The sequence below is a fragment of the Cervus elaphus genome, chromosome 28 (assembly GCF_910594005.1).
Source record: "Cervus elaphus chromosome 28, mCerEla1.1, whole genome shotgun sequence".
Taxonomy (NCBI): Eukaryota; Metazoa; Chordata; class Mammalia; order Artiodactyla; family Cervidae; genus Cervus; species Cervus elaphus.
Window position 1 is genome coordinate 43,979,298 of NC_057842.1, and position 20,954 is coordinate 44,000,251.

General features: G+C 37.3%; 1 protein-coding gene and 1 pseudogene across 1 annotated transcript in view; one reads left to right on the forward strand and one right to left on the reverse strand.

Moving 5' to 3' along the window:
• Window positions 1-19,113, forward strand: part of OSTM1 (osteoclastogenesis associated transmembrane protein 1) — a 42,396-nt gene extending 23,283 nt beyond the window's left edge. The window contains exons 3-6 of the mRNA XM_043890259.1: window positions 867-964; window positions 7,164-7,328; window positions 9,671-9,836; window positions 17,043-19,113. Of these exons, the coding sequence (XP_043746194.1) occupies window positions 867-964; window positions 7,164-7,328; window positions 9,671-9,836; window positions 17,043-17,098 (485 nt within the window). The 3' untranslated portion in view covers window positions 17,099-19,113. The remainder of the gene's footprint in view (window positions 1-866; window positions 965-7,163; window positions 7,329-9,670; window positions 9,837-17,042) is intronic.
• On the reverse strand, window positions 14,661-20,667 carry LOC122685459 (annotated as a pseudogene).
• Between the last annotated feature and the right edge of the window lie 287 nt (window positions 20,668-20,954).

Here is a 20,954-nt window from a genome sequence, read left to right on the forward strand (position 1 = left end):
CTGACCATGAGTTCTGGGATGTGATGCCAGGCTCTTGAACCTAGATCCCAGAGAGTAATCTGAGAGCACAGCAAGAGGATAAGGAATAAGAGCACAAACTGAGGATAAGGGATAGGCTCATCCAAGGAGGGGAAATAGATAAATACATTGTGCTGTGTTCATGCATATAAAATAATTCAAAGGACTTAATTTGAGCTAATACTAAGAGTAGCAAGTTGCAGAGGAATATCATTTATGTGAGATTTTTAGAAAGATATGAAACAATTGTATTTATTTCCAGATGTTACTTGTAAGTCCCTATATCAGTATTTTATGCAAAATTATCACCAGCTTGTTTCTCTGGTCTCCCAACTCACAATAGATTAGAAAGAGCAGATTTTTAAAAATTACCCTCTTTGATGCAATAACTGACCTACTAGTGGAGATGGAAGAGACCCAGAACTACTAAATTTAACACAGAAAAGGATCAAAAAGCAAATACATGTAGCTGAAATTAATGCAGATAAATGGTCTTATGCATGAAGTACTCCTATTAAGGCAGCATTTGATAACTGATATTCATGATTAAGACTTTGTACTGTCAAACATCAATTTCAATTTTATTTGATATATTGTTTTTGCAAAGAGAGGAAAGTATGTGATTAAGATTTTCATGAAAATGGTTATGATGTTAACAAAAATATTTCGGAAACTAAAAGGGGTAAGTTTCATGTATTTGGAAAATTCTCTTAACATGTGACATCCTCATGCTTGTTTGAACAGAGGTTTACAACAGTGCGAAATGGAAGGTAACAGCTTAAGAGATAAATGACTATATATAATTACTGCTTGAGTTATATCAATATGCTTTTTTGGTTTCTTGACAGATTGTTTAACGAACAAAAGTGAAGAATTATCAAATAGCACAGTATACTTCCTCAACCAATTTAATCACACCTTGACCTGCTTTGAGAATAACCTTCAGGTATTTCTATATATAATACTTGAAATTAAAATGCTGTTTTGTCCAAATGAATAATAAATAATTCCAGTTTTTACAGCATTACTTGTTGATACTTATCACACATACAATGTAGAGGTAGACCCTGGATTTCTGCTAAATCCTTCTATTACTAGCTCTTGGGCAAATCAACAAAACTTCAATCTTTTAATTTGTAAGGTGGGAATAGTAAGATCTATGCTGACTACCTTCCAGTATTTTGTAGTCAGGATCCAATGAGTTAATGAGTATGAACATATTAACTGAAGCATGTGATTGTTTAATTGAAACACAATGTTGTTCTGTCTGACAATAATTTACTTTGACTTTGTTTATGCAATAATGTATTTTGCAGTTCAGTATGATTGTCTATAAGAAGCTTATTCTCTGCCTCAATGTTTGCTTAAATATATTTTACCTACTTTAAAAGACTCTGTTTAGCAACGTAACTTTGAGTTTTGAATTATAATATAAAATGATAGCCTTTAAGAAACCAAGTTATTGGGTTTTGTTTTCTCCACCTCTGACCTTTGAATGTTAGTATTAGAGCTTTCCTGGTGGTGGTGAAGGGAGAAACTGGAATTCTGGTGAAGTCCTAGTTTTGAAACTTGCTTTTAATCAAATAAGTAATCCACACAAATAGGTATAAACATGTTTAAGATATAGGTATGTATGATTTTCTCTTTAATAAATGTGATAACAGAATTATGAATTTCCCTGAGTATAGTAAAAAACATTTATTAGATGAACATATAGTAGATAAATGTTTCCCAAAATACGTTCTGCAAGCATTTAATAGATAGTCCATAAAAAAAGGTTTAGTGTTAATAAAGGTGAGAAATGCTTTACTACAGGACTACAGAGCTTCAGTGGACAAATGTACCTTATGTAAAACTTCAAATGGTAATTATTGTACACAGCATTTACCAAACCTATTTGGGAGCTCTTTGGTTTTAGAAACCAAACAACACTAGTTCTGATACATGTACTTTAGGGAAGCTGGCATTTTTCTTGGGATTTTGGTTGTAAATATTTTTATCCTGGTTTGTTGTTTGTCTTTTTATCATGCTTCTCTTTTTGTTGTGAAGAAAATTTAAATTTTCATGTCATTAGATTTATCAAAATTAATGAGTTAAGGATTTTATGTCACACTAGAAGGCCTTTTCCCACTTTCAGATTATTTAAAAATTTTCTCCTATGATTTCTTCTAGGATCTTCAGGCTTTTGTTTTATATATTTAAGCATCATTTATGTATTTGAAATTTATTTTGGTGTAAGATGTGAGGCTTAGGGGCTTCCCTGGTGGCTCAATGGTAGAGAATCCGCCTGCCAGTGCAGGAGATGAGGGTTCGATCCCTGGGTCGGGAAGATGCCCTGGATGGAGAAGGAAATGGCAACCCACTTCAGTATTCTTACCTAGGAAATTCCATGGACAGAGGAGCCTAGTGGGCTACATCCATGAGGTCATAAAGAGCTGGACACGACTTAGTGATTGAGCACACACACGTGAGCCTCAGCTCCAACTTTTTATTCTGATGGCTTCTTGACTGTCAAAACAGGACTTACTAAATAAATCCATGAAACCAATTTTAGAACCAAGTTTAAAAAAAAATCAATCATTTTGATATTTTATTAGAGTTGTATTACATTTTAGAGTTATCATTTGGAAAACATTGACATGTTATGATATTGATCTTTCCTATCTAGGAGTACAGTATATTCACTCATTTTTAATCGAAATAAAATAAACAATACAAAATTTACCACATTACAGTTTTTAAGTGTAAAATTAGTTGGCATTAAAGTACACTCACATTGTTGTACAACTCCACCACCATCCATTTCCAGAGTGTTTTCATCTTCTCAAACTGAAACTCTACATATTAAGCAATAACTCCCCATTTCCTCCTTCTCCAGCCCCTGGCAGCCACCACTATTCTTTATTTTTTAATGTTCTCTAGCACAGTTTTATTTATTTATTTAAATTTCATATAGGCCTTATAATGCTTCTTAACTTTACTTCAAGGTGGTTTTTAAGAAATACTTACTTGGCTGTGGCGTGTCTTCGTTGTGTCATGCCGGCTCTTTCGCTGTGGCACACGGGCCCTCTAGTTGTGGGTGCTGGCTCCAGAGCACGAAGACTCAGTGGTTGTGGAGCACAGGCTTAGTAGTTCTGTGCTGTGGCATCCTGGCTCCCTGGTCAGGGGTCAAACCTGCATCCCCAACATTGCAAGGCAGACTCCCAACCACTGGACCACTGGAAAAGTCCCTATTTCAAGGTATTACTATGTAGTGTTTGGTGCCCTTGGGAATTGTATCTTTTCTTCCCCCACTACAGATTTTGACTGGCTATTTTTAAATATTTTATTTTGGGATGATTTTAGATTTACAGAAAAGTTACAAAGGTAATACAGAGAATTCCTGTATACCCTTGACCCAGTTTCTTCTAATGTTCATCTTATATTACCATGGTGCATTAGTCATAAATAAGAAATGAACATTGGTACATAACTCTTAACTACCAGACTTCATTCTGATTTCACCAGTTTTCCTACTAATATCCTTTTTCTGTTTCAGGATTCATTCCAGGATAATGCATTCCATTTAGTAAATGGTTACTCCTTAAAATTTCTATCATATATGTAGCTACATTTCCTTTCATACTTTAAATGCTGTACTTATGAGACCTTTTTTCCCTTGAATTTTATTTAGGCTTGTTGAAGGTACGTTTGTATTGATCTTTCTGAAAACCCACAATTGTCTTTATCAGTTTCTGCTTTATTTTTCATAATGTGTTAATTTATGCTTTTGCACTGATTAATTCCTCCTATATTCCTTTGGTTTTGTCATTTTTCTCATTCCTTAAATTGAATGGTTGATTGGTTTATTTATTCTCAGGGAGAGGTATGAGCTGGAGCTATAGATTTGAGTCATCAGGTTACAGATAGCATCAAGCCTGGAGACTTGGATGTGAGTGTAGGTAGAGGTGATAAAGTGGCCTGAGTTCTGGGCAACGCCAGTGTTTTATAGGGTGTGTGTGTGTATGGGCAACGCCAGTTTATATGGGCTGTGTCTGTGCGTGTGCATGTGTGTTTGTGTGTGTTACAGAGGGGAGGGGAAGTAGCTAAAGAGATAGGTAGTAGCAGTGAAATTGATGGTATTGGCTGTGGCGGAGGCTTCTGGCTCAACGATGAGGCAGGGATGTGGGTTTAAGTTCCAGACCAGATACATCTTATGTCAGTATGTGTTTACAGGTAGCTTTTCTGGGAGGCTGGACTGTCTTGATGGGTGTGGAGACTGCTTGTTGTGGATGGCCTTGCAGGCATGGTGGGGCTGTTTTGCCGGCCCCTTGCATCTCTAGATGCAAGACTGTGGTGCCAGCTAGTTTCCCTGGGAATGGTGTGATAGCTGTTGCACAGCCTTCCCATGAGGAGATGGGCGTGGCATGCCTGTATAATTTACAGTGCTCTTCAGGGGCCTGGGTTTACTGTCTGTTCTTGAGTCTCTTCAGAAAACAAATCAGGAGACAGGCACATGCTGATGTCATCATCTTCCCAGAATCCTGCTTCCTCATTTGTTTCAAACATCACAGGGCTTTTTTATTGTTTGGCTGTGCCACCATTTGGATTGGGAAGATCCCCTGAAAGAGGGCATGCAACCCACTCCAGTATTCTTGCCTGGAGAATCTCATGGACAGAGGAGCCTGGCAGACAACAGTCCATGGGGTCGCAAAGAATTAGACATGACTGAGTGACTAAATACAGCAGCACACACATGCCACCATTTAGTCAGTCAGTCTTTATATTGATGGAGATTCTTGTTTGGTTCAGTATTTTACTGTTACAAACAAGGACAGTCCTTTTGGGGTGTCAGTTCAGTTTAGTTCAGTCACTCAGGCATGTCTGACTCTTTGCAACCCCATGGACAGCAGCATGCCAGGCCTCCGTGTCCATCACCAACTCCTGGAGCTTGCTCAGACTCATGTCCATCGAGTCAGTGATGCCATCCAACCATCTCATTCTCTGTTGTCCCCTTCTCCTGCCTTCAATCTTTCCCAGCATCACGTCTTTTCCAATGAGTTACTTCTTCCCATCAGGTGGCCAGAGTTTTGGACTTTCAGCTTCAGCATCAGTCCTTCCAATGAATATTCAGGACTGATTTCCTTTAGGATGAACTGGTTGGATCTCCTTGCAGTCCAAGGGACTCTCAAGAGTCTTCTCCAATACCATAGTTCAAAAACATTAATTCTTTGGTGCTCAGCTTTCTTTATAGTCCAACTCTCATATCCATACATGACAACTGGAAAAACCATAGCCTTAACTAGATGGACCTTTGTTGGCAGAGTAATGTCTCTGCTTTTTAATATGCTGTCTAGGTTGGTCATAGCTTTTCTTCCAAGGAGGAAGCGTCCTTTAATTTCATGGCTGCAGTCACCATCTGCAGTGATTTTGGAGCCCCCAAAAATAAAGTCTCATACTGTTGCCTTTGTTTCCCATCTATTTGCCATGAAATAATGGGACCAGATGCCATGGTCTTCATTTTTTGAATGTTGAGTTTTAAGTCAGCTTTTTCACTTTCATCAAGAGGCTCTTTAGTTCCTCTTTGCTTTCTGCCATAAGGGTGGTGTCATCTACGTATCTGAGGTTCTTGATATTTCTCCTGGCAATCTTAATTGCAGCTTTGTGCTTCATCCAGCCCGGCATTTCACATGATGTACTCTGCATGTAGGTTAAGTAAGCAGGATGACAATATACAGCCTTGACGTACTCCTTTCCCAATTTGGAGCCAATTTCCATGTCCAGTTCTAACTGTTGTTCCTTGACCTGCATGCAGATTTTGCCCTTGACCCCCAGACTGGCTGGAGCCAGAGGTCTCCAGCTGTCTGCTGTCCTGGCCCCATGTGTCTTTCCGAGGTCCAAACTGTCCTCTTCCCCTGTTTCTTTGGAGGACTGCCTGACTGGCTTGTGGTCAGCTGCCTCTGCCCAGCACTCAAGCTCAGATAAGCTGCAGTTCCCCCTTTTGGAGTTACTCAGAGCAAAGAAAGACCCATGGACAGATGGACATGACAGCCACAAGGTCCTCAGAGGGGAGGGCACGCTGGCTTTGGGGTCAGTTGTGGTTCTACTTGCCCTTGGCAGGGCTGGTGGTATTGTCCATGTTTATCTGTCTGGTAAATTCCTAGAAGTGAAACTGCAATGTCAAAGGATATGTACATTTTAAGTTTTAATATAAATGACAAAATTATACTCCTCTGTCAAGGCATTGAGCTCAATTTTTGATTGAACATATTTAGCTAAATGTATGTTTGTTCTATAAAAAACAGGTGATGGGCTATTTCTTGTGGCAGAACTGAACAGAGACTGAGTTTCTCTGTCAGATGGTGAGGGTAATGTTGTAGAGGCTCCATCAGCTTGATTTCTTTAATTTTTTTCTTTTCTCTTTCATTCCAGCAGTCAGTTAATGTTATTTCTTCAGGCTCCAAGGTAAAGAATAAATGGAATAGAAAACAAAAGTGTGAACTGTTTAGCAAACTTGTTCTTGAAATAATAAGTGTTAGTACTAGAAGTGGAAAAGATTAAGATCCACTAACTTTATGTCTTATACTCATTATCTTCATTTCAGGTTATACAACCCATTGGTATTAGTCCCTTTTTGTTGGCCAGAAAGGCCTGGATTATAAGCCTTGGGGTAAAGAGGGCTGGGGATTTTAATAAAGTCCTCTTTGTCTCAATAAGGTAGACTTCAGTGTTCAAGTTCAGTACAGGCAGGAACATACTTTATTTGGTGAAAGTAGGATAGATAAGGGCAGATGTATAAATGACAAGATAACTTAGGAAATTTTTGGTATATAGGTATCATTAATTTGGTGTATGAGGTAGTGTTGTTCTCAGTTAACAGTGACTAGTGCTGTCATTTTCAAAATTCAGGGGCAACTAGAAAGTGCCAAATATTTTGCTATGTGTTATACATCAGTCTTTATTCCTTGGGAACTATAATACAGGTAAGGGTATCCCTACTTTATAGGTGATAAAACCAAGGCTCACGGTGGTTTAGCAACCTTCCCCACATCACAGCTCAGCACTTTAATGTACTCTATTTTCTTCTAGGAAATTTAATTCAAACTCAATGTTTAGTGTGTGTATTACATGCATAACGTGTATCACATGTGCCTTTGACATTTTAGGGGAGCACACACAGTCTTCAGTTAAGAAATTATTCAGAAGTATGCAAAAACTGTCGTGAAGCATATAAAACTCTGAGTAGTCTGTACAGTGAAATGCAAAAAATAAATGAACGTGAAAGTAAGGCTGAATTTGGAACACATTTATGCATTGACGTGGAGGATGCAGTAAGTACTTTGCTTGTGAAACAATGTATGTTTTTCAGTGTTATTATTAGAATCTGCATATGCTGTCTTCAACCAGAAATAACTAGTCGCTAAGTAAAGTTTTAGAATATCCTGATATGTAAAGCTAAAATGGAAATTAATCAGATACTTCATCAGCAAGTTGATAATGTAGTATATTTGGTTCTTTTTATTATAGTTGATTTACAATATTATATTAGTTTCAAGTATACAACATAGTGATTTAATATTTTAATCAATTATACTTCATTTATACTTTTTGTTTTTTAAATTTGATGATGAGTGTCATTTTCAGAGGTATGGGTATTGTTAAATGTTTGCATTTTAGTTTGTTTGTGCACTTGTTACTAATTCAGGAAGTCTGTAGGTTTGTTGTTACTATGTTTCTGAAGCCATTCCTCAATTACTTCCTATCCTCTTGCTTTATTTCTTTGTATCTACTACCATCTGAAAAGTTTTGTTTCCTTATTTGTAGTCTTTCTCTCCTGACTAAAAAATATAAGCCTCAGGAGGACAAGGACTTCATGTCCTTTTTTGTTCACTGTTCAGTTTTCTAGAATAGCGCCTGGCAAATAGCAGGTCCTTAGTAACATGTATGGGTTGAAAGAATGGTCAACAAAAACTCTTCTCCATTGAATAGCCTGCCTTTACATGGGGTACCACTAGATGGCGATCATGCCTTTTTATGGGAATGTGATGCCTGATTATTGAAGTGTTAGAAGAAATTGAAAAATTATTGGCAAAAAGCAGATAATTTGTGGTCAAAATTGGTAAACGTAATGTTTGAGAATGATGAGTGTGAATTATAGCAGCTTGAGATGAACATAGTGGATCAGTAATATTTAGAATGGTAAAAAGCACTTAAGATGGATGTACCATGGGGATTTTTGTTCATTACTGCTGTTCCTGATGTTTAGAATAGTCAATACTTGGCTTTCTAGTAGGTTCCAAGTAAATAATAAATATCTTTTTAAAAGAATATAAAAGAATTTTTATATTTTTAAAAGAATTTTTATGTTCTCTTTAAAAGAATTTAAAAGAAAACTTATCTTCCAATAAAAAAGAATAATAGTCTTTAATTATTTTAATAAAGAAGAAAAATGAATATTGGTTCTATGACATAAGTTGGATTACAGAAGAAATCAACATGACCAACCTATTTTAGAACATTCATCTTGCAATAAGCAAAAATTACAACAAACTTATAAGGTACCATTTGTAAACTCAATTAAACAAAATTGAGGCAGGAACAGTTTTCTACATTAAATTGGACAGTTCCTTTATATCATTTAGCCTGTTTGACAGAAATCATGAGCTTAATGAATGCGAGGTACAGTAGCCCCTAAGTATATTTAAAGCATGCTGCTAAATAAGATGTTAATATTGTCTAATAGGAACTTCGCAGGTGGCACTAGTGGCAGAGAACCCGGCTGCCAGTGAATGGGATAGATACTGGTTCAGTTCCTGGGTTGGGAAGATCCCTGGAGCAGGGCATGGCAGCCCACTCCAGTATTCTTTCCTGGAGAGTCCCCACGGACAGAGGAGGCTGGCGGGCCACAGTCTATAGCGTCACAGAGAGTCTGACATGACTGAAGGGACTTAGCACACATGCACACATTGTCCTAATAAAGTTTCTGTGACTCATTAGATGCTACATACTTAAAAAATTACTTGCCGTGAGTATGAATCTTTCATAATATATTAGATAAGAGATTAAGCATTTCATAGATACCATCTCTTGAAGAGAAGCCTTATAAAAAAAAAGAGATGCCTTATAAAGTTGATATTTTTATTTCCATTCTAAAAATATTGCAACAAGCTCAGTGAGATTACATAGATAACATATGAAAAAAAATATTTTGTTTTTGTGACACTTCCCGCCCAGTTTTATTGAGGTATATTTGACAAGTAAAATTGTTATATATTTAAAGTGTACAACATGATGATTTGATGTACCCTGTGAGGGAATTCCCAGAGTCAGGTTAACATTTATCACCTCACATAGCTACCCTTATTAAGTATTTTTTAATGAACGAAGCACAGGCTAACTATATTTCTATTGATGCAAATTCTGTTTGAAGTCTGTGAAAGGTTGAAATTCTTTGGACAGTATTATGAATTCTGAATATGAGATTTTTGTATGGGTATAAATTTATACAGTGACTAATTGTGAACCAGCTTATTTCCCCACAAAAAGAAATTGTCCTCAACTGTTAATAATTTTTTAGTCTAAATTCTGGGTTCTTGTTATTAACAAAATAATTATATGAATTTGAAGACAAATTAAATGAAAAACAGAGTAACAGTATTTGTTATTGTTTCAGATGAATATTACTCGCAAACTTTGGAGTCGAACTTTCAACTGTTCAGTCCCTTGCAGTGATACAGTGCCTGTAATCGCTGTTTCTGTGTTCATTCTCTTCCTACCTGTTGTCTTCTACCTTAGTAGTTTTCTTCACTCAGAGCAAAAGAAGCGCAAACTCATCCTACGTAAGTTTCTTTTTATGATTATTCTTTTACTTAGATAAAAATCTGTATTTAAAAAAAAATCTAAGCCTGCTTTAGAAATGATATATACTCTGAGAGCTCAAGGTATATTAGCTTGAAACAGCTGTCTTCTTCAAACTTTACAACTCTGTTCGCTAATGGAAGAGATGTGTAGGCTTATAAGTGAATTTATAATCAAACTTTAATATACAATATCTTTCAGAAGCTTATTGAGAAAGCTAGATTCCCTGGAATAAAGTTGACAACAACAGCAATAGCAACAAAGGCTTTGCAAACCTGAAATTGCCATAATAGGTAAATAAATAGGAGACCACTTTTAGGCCCATTTGCAGAACTACCCATGACAGAACCACCGGACAAGCAGCAGGTAGGGATAAACTGTAGTTTGCACAGAGACAGTTTGTTTATGAACAAATTGGAATTGTAGTTGCAAGAAAGTTATTTGACATATGGCATATACTCAGTATGTATTAATTCCTTTCCTTTCTCCCTATCAAACAGGGCAGAGCAGAAAAAGCACTAACTAGAAGGTTTCAAGTAGCCAAAGAAAAGTGACTTCCAAGTCTCATATGTTTCTTCTGTATTATCAGAATGAAAATATGGGTTTATCCCTGAGTAGTTTTAGTATTTTTAAAAGAGGATATTTTCTGGAGAAAAACATCAGGCTTTTTTTCTCTCAAATATTATTCCTAGTCTAGGAACCTGTGATATAAAATTTCTTTCCCTGTAAATCTTTTTCTGGCATTTCTTCATGATTTATCTAACTTCACTTCTAATTTGACTTTAAAAAAAAAGATTACTTGTAGATCAGTTTGCACAATTCAAAGAGTTTATCATGGGTGTATTTAGTAAAGTATTTTGAAGATTGTCAGAATTCTGTAAATAAGTCATAACTCAGTCTTAAAAGCACTTATTTAGAATAATAACAAAACACTGCAGGGACCTCACTGTTGAGAAACTATTTTTCAGGGCTTCATGTACCTTTAAAGTTTAGCATTGTATTTGTTTTGCAAATCTATTTAACGCTGCAGGAGACACATACTACTTCTGATCAGTGTCTTTGTTTGATTGGATTAAAGATTTACTGAGCATGGCCTCTACCAGAACAAGACCCAGTTTCCCTCTCAGTCAGACTCTCCCATCAGGAAGCTTCCATAAGCCTCTTATCCTTATCCATCAGAGGGTAGACAGAATGAAAACCACAATCACAGAAAACTAATCAAACTGATCACATGGACTACAGCCTTGTCTAACTCAATGAAACTAAGAACCATGTTATGTAGGGCCACCCAAGACAGACGGGTTACGGTGGAGAGTTCTGACAAAACGTTGTCCACTGGAGAAGGGAATGGCAAACCACTTCAGTATTCTTGCCTTGAGAACCCCATGAACAGTATGAAAAGGCAAAAAGACAGTATATTGAAGGATGAACTCCCCAGGTCAGTAGATGCCCAGTATGCTACTGGAGAACAGTGGAAAAATAACTCCAGAAAGAATGAAGAGACAGAACCAAAGCAAAAACAACACCCAGTTGTGGATGTGACTGGCGATAGAAGTAAAGTCCGATGCTGTAAAGAAAAATATTGCATAGGAACCTGGAATGTTAGGCCCATGAATCAAGGCAAATTGGAAGTGGTCAAACAGGAGATGGCAAGAGTGAACATCTACATTTTAGGAATCAGTGAACTAAAATGGATTGGAATAGGTGAATTTAACTCAGATGACCATTACATCTACTACTGTGGGCAGGAATCCCTTAGAAGAAATGGAGTAGCTCTCATTGTCAACGAAAGAGTCTGAAATACAGTACTTGGATCCACTCTCAAAAACAACAGAATGATCTCTGTTCGTTTCCAAGGGAAACCATTCAATATCACAGAAATCCAAACCTCTGCCCCAACCAGTAATGCTGAAGAAGCTTAACTTGAACGATTCTATGAAGACCTTCAAGACCTTCTAGAATTAACACCCAAAGAAGATGTCCTTTTCATTATAGGGGACTAGAATGCAAAAGTAGGAAGTCAAGAGATACCTGGAGTAATAGGCAAATTTGGCCTTGGAGTACAAAATGAAGCAGGGCAAAGGCTAACAGAGTTTTGCCAAGAGCATGCACTGGTCATGGCAAACACCCTCTTCCAACAACACAAGAGAAGACTCTACACATGGACATCACCAGGTGGTCAATACTGAAATCATATTGATTATATTCTTTGCAGCCAAAGATGGAGAAGCTCTATACAGTCAGCAAAAACAAGACAGGGAGCTGACTGTGGCTCAGATCATGAACTCCTTATTGACAAATTCAGACTTAAATTGAAGAAAGTAGGGAAAACCACTAGACCATTCAGGTATGACCTAAATCAATCCCTTACAATTATACAGTGGAAGTGATAAATAGACTGAAGCTGTTAGATCCGATAGACAGAGTGCCTAAAGAACTATGATCAGAGGTTCGTGACATTGTACAGGAGGCAGTGATTAAGACCATCCCTAAGAAAAAGAAATGCAAAAAGGCAAAATGGCTAATTGAGGAGGCCTTACAAATAACTGAGAAAAGGAGAGAAGCTAAAGGCAAAAGAGAAAAGGAAAGATATACCCATTTGAATGCAGAGTTCCAGAGAATAGTAAGGAGAGATAAGAAAGCCTTGCTCTGTGATCAGTGCAAAGAAATAGAGGAAAACAACAGAATGGGAAAGACTAGAGATCTCTTCAAGAAAATTAGAGATACCAAGGGAACATTTCATGCAAAGATGGGCTCAATAAAGGACAGAAATGGTATGGACCTAACAGAAGCAGAAGATATTAAGAAGAGGTGGCAAGAAGATACAGAACTATACAAAAAAGATCTTCACGACCCAGATAATCATGATGATGTGATCACTCACCTAGAGCCAAACATCCTGGAATGTGAAGTCAAGTGGGCCTTAGGAAACATCACTATGAACAAAGCTAGTGGAGGTGATGCAATTCCAGTTGAGCTATTTCAAATCCTAAAAGATGATGCCGTTAAAGTGCTACACTCAATATGCCAGCAAATTTGGAAAACTCAGCAGTGGCCACAAGACTGGAAAAGGTCAGTTTTCATTCCAATCCCAAAGAAAGGTAATGCCAAAAATTGTTCAAACTGCTGCACAATTGTGCTCATCTCACACACTACCAAAGTAATGCTCAAAATTCTTCAAGCCAGGCTTCAACAGTACGTGAACCTTGAACTTCCAGATGTTCAAGCTGGATTTAGAAAAGGCAGAGGAACCAGAGATCAATCAAATTGCCAACATCCGTTGGATCATTGAAAAAGCAAGAGAGTTCCAGAAAAACATCTATTTCTGCTTTATTGACCATGCCAAAGCCTTTGACTGTGTGGATCACAACAAACTTTGGAAAATTCTGAAAGAGATGGGAATAACTGACCACCTGACCTGGCTCCTGAGAAATCTGTAGGCAGGTCAAAAAACAACAGTTAGAACTGAACATGGAACAACAGTCTGATTCCAAATCAGGAAAGGAATACATCAAGGCTGTATATTATCACTCTGCTTATTTAACTTATATGCAGAGTACATCATGTGAAATGCCAGGCTAAATGAAGCACTGGAATCAAGATTGCTGGGAGAAGTATCAGTAACCAAAGATACACAGATGACACCACCCTTATGGCAGAAAGCAAAGAGGAACTAAAGAGCTTCTTAATGAAAGTGAAAGAGGAGAGTGAAAAAGTTGACTTAAAACTCAACATTCAGAAAACAAAGATCATGGCATCTGGTCCCATCACTTTATGGCAAATAGATGGCGATACAATGGAAACAGTGACAGACTTTATTTTGGGGGGCTACTAAATCACTGCACTTGGTGACTGCAGCCATGAAATTAAAAGACGCTTGCTCCTTGGAAGAAAAGCTATGACCAGCCTAGACAGCATATTAAAAAGCAGAGACGTTACTTTGCCAACAAAAGTCCATCTAGTCAAAGCTATGGTTTTTCCTGTAGTCATGTATGGATGTGAGAGTTAGACTATAAAGAAAGCTGAACACCGAAGAATTAATACTTTTGAACTGTGGTGTTGGAGAAGACTCTTGAGAGTCCCTTAGACTGCAAGGAGATCAAACTAGTCAATCCTAAAGGAATCAGTCCTGAATATTCATTGGAAAGACTGATGCTGAAACTGAAACTCCAATTTTGGCCACCTGATGTGAAGGACTAACTCACTGGAAAAGACCCTGATGCTTGGAAATATGAAGGCGGGAAGAGAAGGGGATGACAGTGTCTGAGACGGTTGGATGGCATCACCAACTCGATGGACATGAGTTTGAGTAGGCTCCAGGAGTTGGTGATGGACAGGGAGGCCTGGAGTGCTACAGTCCATGGTGTCACAAAGATTCGGACACGACTGAGTGACTGAACTGATCTGAACAGTAAGAGTTCATCTGGTTACACAAGTCACAAATCTTGTCTCTGAATTTCTTTTAATGTCTTTCTATTTTCTTAATTCTTTTTCTTTTCTTTTATTTGCCCATTCCCATATTCCCTTCCCCACTCCTTTCAACTCATCAGCAAATACTGCCAGCCCTATTTCCAAAAATATATCTTAAATATATTGTCCCTTATCAGCACTAATTCAGGGGTCCCTTGACTGATACCTGTACATTAATTTCTTGACCCAATACAATCCATTTTCCATATACCAGCTAGAGTGAATTTTTAAACACAAATTTGACCATGATCCTCTGTGTACCTGTGTACCTGTTGCACCTAGAATAAAATACAAACTTATTCTAGGGTCTATTCTGCAAGCTGCATGTGATCTGATTCCTATCTGCCTTCCTAAACTACTTGCATGCACCTCTCTCCATACTCATGATGCTGTATGTAGGTTTCTTCTCCTCTCAGACACCAAGTTCATTCACATTGCCTTCCTTCCAAGGCTCTTTTTTTTTTTCCTTCCAAGGCTCTTATATTTGCCCTCCCTACTTTCCTTGACTGGCTTCTTGTCGTCCAGGTCTTAAGTCAAAGACTTAAGAGACCTTTTATGACCATCCCCCCAACCTAAGAATACACCCTTCTTTTAGTTCTTATATATCATCTTTCTTTAATAGCATATAATTGCTGTGTAAATTAACTTTTCCACTTATTTTCTACCTTATTTGTTTGTCTACCGTGACTCAACTGTAAGTTCCATCAGAAAATGGATTTCATTTATCTTGCTCACCTGTATCACCAGCATCTAGAAAGTACATGGCCCATAATAAATGCTCAAAAATATTTGTGGAATAAAAAAACATTATACTTAAAGTTAGCAGTTCCTAGAGTGTGTTCCTCAAAATACTAGTCCTGTAAAATTCCTTTACATGAGCTTCATAGTGTACCTGAACGTTAATTATATCCCCCAAACTTGACAATAGGACCTTTGCATAATACCTATTAATGTTTTGCAGAAGCATTGTTTATGAATTAAATGATGAATTTAAGGAAATGCTAGCATAAGCAAATAATTCTTGTGCTGTTACTTCATGGAAATTTTAATTTGCTTTTCTTTATGCTACCATTTTATACATTCCCATTCATCAAGTCCTATGGGAACTAGGGATTTAAAAAGGAGCATGGCACAACAGATGCCCTCAAAAAATATACTGACCGTAATCCAATCATTACAACAAATGTAGTAGAAGTACATAAAGTGTGGTTGGACTGCAGAGAAAGAGAAGATGCACTCGGCATTAGGGATGTTGGAATTTACCATTAGATGATCCCTGGGGTAGTTTTTGGATATTGTGAAGATTTATCAGATAGAGAATAAGGAAGCAAAGAAGTTACAGTTATATGTGGGTGTGTGCCTGCTATATCGATTCAGTCCTGTCCGACTCTGTACCGCTATGGACTGTAGCCTGCCATGCTCCTGTCCATGGGATTCTCTGGGCAAGAATACTGGAGTGGGTTGCCTTGCCCTCCTCCAGGGGATCTTCCCGACCCAGGGATCAAATGTGCATCTCCTGTGGCTCCTGCATTGTAGGCAGATTCTTTACCACTGAGCCACAGGGTAATGGTTATATGTACTCACTGGTGTTGCTACCTGATTGGTTTAATGAATTTGGTAATTAAAAACTAGATTATATTTAATAATTTAAAATTTAAAATTTTAATTTCAAATTAAAATAATTTTTAAATTATCAAACAACATAATTTAAAAAAAACATTTTGATTAAGTTTGCTTCCCAAATCCACTGAAGGCTTAAGAAGACTTTATCTTAGGTTGTTTTTTAGTTTAAGTTCCTTTTAAGTTTAGGCTGAAGCCATACACTGGTCAGAGGAAGTCATGTAGTCATCTTGCACTTTAGAGTGGTCAGGGCAGACCCTGATAGAAACTAGAATAGTCATTCTCATCCTTGGCCATACATCAAAGTTGTCTGCAAAGCTTTCAAAAAACAAAAAGAAAAAGCACAATCAGATGCCTGAATACTAAATCATAACCTCTGTTCTAGTGTTGAGAACCTCTGAAGTAGAGAGATTCCTTAGTTTTCCAGTATAAGTTACCTTCGCTATGGCATGGTTGTTTTTTTTTTTTTTTGGCATGGTTGTTTTTAATTTCTGGAACATGAGAAACGTGTTTAACTATAAGAACAAAACATATTACCTAGCCAATAACCATGATTTTCTTTATTAACTCTAATGACTCAGTCCTATCAACACCATAATCAAAATTGACTGTATATATTTTATTAGCAGCCATTTATGTGCAGTGTGTGTAATATCCAACTCACTTTTCTTTGTAAACCATTTAAAACTTTTTTAAACATTGCAGAGTTATTTCACTGAATTCTTTCAAGAGAAACTTAGATTTGGATTTCTAGATTAGACTTCTAAATATATAATTTTATTATACTTTATAGCACTTCCATTTTTTAACTAGAGTACTTTCACTTATATAACATATTTAAGATTGTAAGATTCAGAATGACATAACTTGTCTGTTTTATTTGGTACTGCTTCTAACAAAGTCATGTGCTTCTAGCAAAGTTATGTTTTTGAGTTTAGTAGAAAAAAACAGATGTAGATTTAATTCTTATAAGATTGAATAGATTCAGGTTCAAACATAGAATTAATAGATGAACACTGTAGTTTACATAAAATAATGAATTATCATGTTTGGAGAATGAAATTTAAGTTAAAATATAATACTTTTGATTTATGTAGCGAAACGTCTCAAGTCCAGTACAAGCTTTGCAAACATTCAAGAAAATTCCAATTGAAACCTACAGAATGGAGAATCAGCATCTTATTCCATGGGTGAATGGTGGAAGACACAGCTTGGTCAAAAAGAAGATAAACTGTGATTTGACAAGTCAAGTTCTTAAGAAATGCAAGGACTTCAGATTTATTTTTAAATAAGAATTTTCCATTTTTCTTTCCTTTTCCACCCCATTTTTAAGGGTTTGGGTATTTTTAATTTCCAGGCATAGCAATGTTGTCTATTTTAAAGTGTATTTGTTAAAATAACAAAAGATGCAAGAACAATCTTTGTTTTATTTTGTAGACATATTGTTACTGAGACTTCCCGTATCTCCTTGGTTAACATAGTATCTCAAATAGCAAAGTTTTTGAAAACTAACATTTAAAAATTAATCAGTTATAGCAAAGACTTTGAAAAAAATGTACTTGCCAAAAAGTAGCAAGTCCAAAGATTAAATTTCTCATCACTGCAGTGTTATTATCACATATATTTAATATGTCATATATTACAATTAATATGTAATTCCATCTCTAGTTTCCTTAAAGTCATTTTTGAAACCACTGATTACAAACCTCCCAAACAATTTTTAGAACTGGGAAGGCACATTACATTTATCTTTGTAAAAAGATTTATGATAACTGGTTTCTTACTTGACTTTTATAAATAGTATTTTACACCTTATTTTTGCCTTTATTTCATAAGTAATTTGAAATCACTGGACTGCTTTATTATATTCAGGGCAAGATGGATTCCTTTTTATACCAGGGATTTGCATTGTGAAATATTAAGTTATTTGGCAATTTATAATTTATTACTATTTTAAATCAAATGTAGCATTGTCACACTGTATTTAAATTGTGATTTTTTTTTTAAATAGGGATTTTCTCTTGGAAGATATGAGGAGTTTTGGAAGAGAGGAAAAGGAGGAGTAAAAAAACCCTTAAGATTCAGAAAATAGGAACCTGAGGGGATGCTCACTCTAAGACTATTGAATGGTTTATACTGCAGGCATGAGTCAGTAGAGTCTGATACAGAAAGCAGTTCAGCTAAGATGATGCTTATTTTTTTCTAAATTATTAATATCAAATGAAGGTGATACATGATTAAAATGAAGTCAGATATCTCACAGTTGAAAATGAATTCCTTTTTGAAATGTTTATATAAACCTTTAAAAAAAAAATTCAAAATTGTTCACGGTTTCTTCCCTCAGGTATTTTAGGTGTTTCATTTGTTAATTCCTTCTCGCCATCTTGGTGGATATAGGTTTTCTTTCTTTCCTTTTTTTTTTTTTTTTAGGCTTTGTTTTAAATGTTGAAAATATAAAGGCTGCTCTATATAGAAACGAGAATTTGCTTAATTGGTACAAGAATCTGAATCCCTTCATACACTGTAAAATGTTCTTATAGAGAGACAAGAAAATGTTTTTTATTATTTTTTTAAATGTTTACCATATATACAGAGTGAAAGAGAAGGCTCACTCTTGGATATGTAACATATCCAAAAGCTGTTACAGTTTTTCTAGTCTGCTGTGATCTATTTAAAATGTGCTGCTGTTTGTTCTGCTGTTACTGTTCACGCTGCTAATGCTAATAGCACTATCTTGATTTGAAGCATATAGTTGAGGGCCATTGAAAGCAATCCTTCATTAATGCAGATAAAATCAGTTTACATGTGCAAAGTAACAAAATGGCATTTTCGATTCTGTAAGAAGTGACTCTTTGAGCATCTTTTAATATTATGTATTTCTGAAAACCCTGGCTTTTGGATATGGCTGCTAATAAGCACTTTACAAAAGAAAAGGCATCCCTTTAATATTTTTCTGGTTGAGTCATTGCTCTTTAGAAGTAGCATCAGCAATAGATTTCAAAAATAAGTATTAAGCACTATGCTAAAGTGTGTAAATATTTCATTTGTAAAGTCATATTGAAAAATTCTTTGCATAGTTCTGAATTCTTAGATTCATAGTATATGTGTGTGTACCAGAATATCTTTAGTTTTTTGACACTTTGAAATAAAGGAAATAGCTTAAAGAAATTGAAGTGCTGTATTTGATTTTTAAATACATTTTTTTTAACTTCACACATAACTGAACATCACATTTCAATTTTCAAGTATTTTCTTTTTTCTTTTTTTTCACTACAAAATAATTTTTATTTATTAATTTTATAAATAAATAAATACATTTTATAAATAAATAAATTTTATTTATTAGTAAATTTTATTTATTAATAAATTTTATTTATTAAACACAGCTTCAGCCTCCTTTATACAAGCACACATACTCCTGACTACCCTAACTAGGGGACCCTTTTCTTCTCCCTTGCCTTGCGAACCTCTTCTGTCAGATCTTTAAGATACTGGATCTCCTTGGCCAAGGAATCTGCCTTCTCTTTCAGAGCCTCATTCTTCTTTTCTAGCTCTTTACATTCACCAGTGAGAGCCTCCTGTTCTGCCCTCTTCTCTGGCAGTGCCTAGTGGCTGCTGTCTTGTTCTGCTCCATTTTCTGCAGCTTCTTGTCTAGCTTCTCACCCTTTACTTTTGCTGCTACCATCTTCTCTCCAGGAGGGTCGTAGGGTTTGGGGCGGGAAGAGCCACCGAGGGCACCTGGAGATCGCAGGCTCTTATTTGGAGAGCCCCTGGAGGTGGAGGGGCTATGCTGGGGAGAGCCCAGAGAGGAGTCAGGGCTCATACAGAGGCCACGATCATTATCTGAGGGGGCATCCTCCTCCTTTATGCACTGAGGGATCACAGTAATGCCAGTGGTGGAGTCTGGCTTGCTATCTCCTTCAGAGATAACCACTTCACTGCATAGCTCTAAACTAAAGGAATGATCTGGAGTGGAAGACAGGGCCCTGGGGAAGGGGGAAGAGGTTGCAAGAAAGTGAAGGGGGCACCCTGGTCAATTGTTGGTAAACTTTCTGGAAGATGGCCAATTGGGTTCACTATGGCGGGGGGGGGGGGGGGGGGGGGCGGGGGGGTGGCTCCTTGTTAGTCGCCTGGAGTAGGGGATCAAAGAGATCACACGGTGTCATCCAACGTGGCCAAGAGCTCATCTGGCATGGTTTCCAAGTCATCCATACTCAACAGGGTATCATTAAAATCAAACTCCTTCAAATCCATTTTCTCCACCATCCAATCTGTCCCGGAGAAAGCATCCATCCTCCTTGCTGTTGTCTGAGAAACTGACCAACCCACCCACAGCCAGCCCCTCGGAGGAGCCTGCCTTAGCCTTGTCGCAGGAGAACCCATGAGGTTTGAAGTGCTTGGCCACCTCCAGGTAGTCATCCAGGGGACCTAAGCTCTCTTCAGCCCCCAAACCCGACAGGTCGAAGGGGGGACACGAAGTCCCTCACGAACACCTCGCTGCTCAGGAAGCTCATCTCGGCCATGTTGCGAGCTTTTGGTGCTTAATTCGAGGAATGTGCTTAATTCGAAGGTGTCTTTGTCGATTACAGCAAGGCTGCTGCTGAATGCCCTGAAAAGCGCCACGGCTTAAGCCGCTGGGGGGTTGCCGCTGCAGAGCCTGGTGCTGCTGCCGCCGCTGCAAAGGCCGGTGCTGCCAAGGCACTGCTGCCTCTAAAGCGCCGAGGTGGCCGCTGACCCTGGGGGGAGCGGGAGGAGAGACGGTGCGCACTTGCCGGGAGGAACTACATCTATAGGCGGGAGGAAGAAAAAAGGGCCAGGTATTGAGTTTCAATATGTACTTTTGAAAGGACAAACTGGGACTTCCCTGGTGATGCAGTGGTTAAGACTCCGTGCTTCCAGTGCAGGGGACACAGTTCAGTCCCTGGTCAGAGAACTAAGACTGAACATACTCTGTGGCCAAATTAATTAATTTTAAAAGTACCATCTATCTTATAACTTTGCTGCAAATA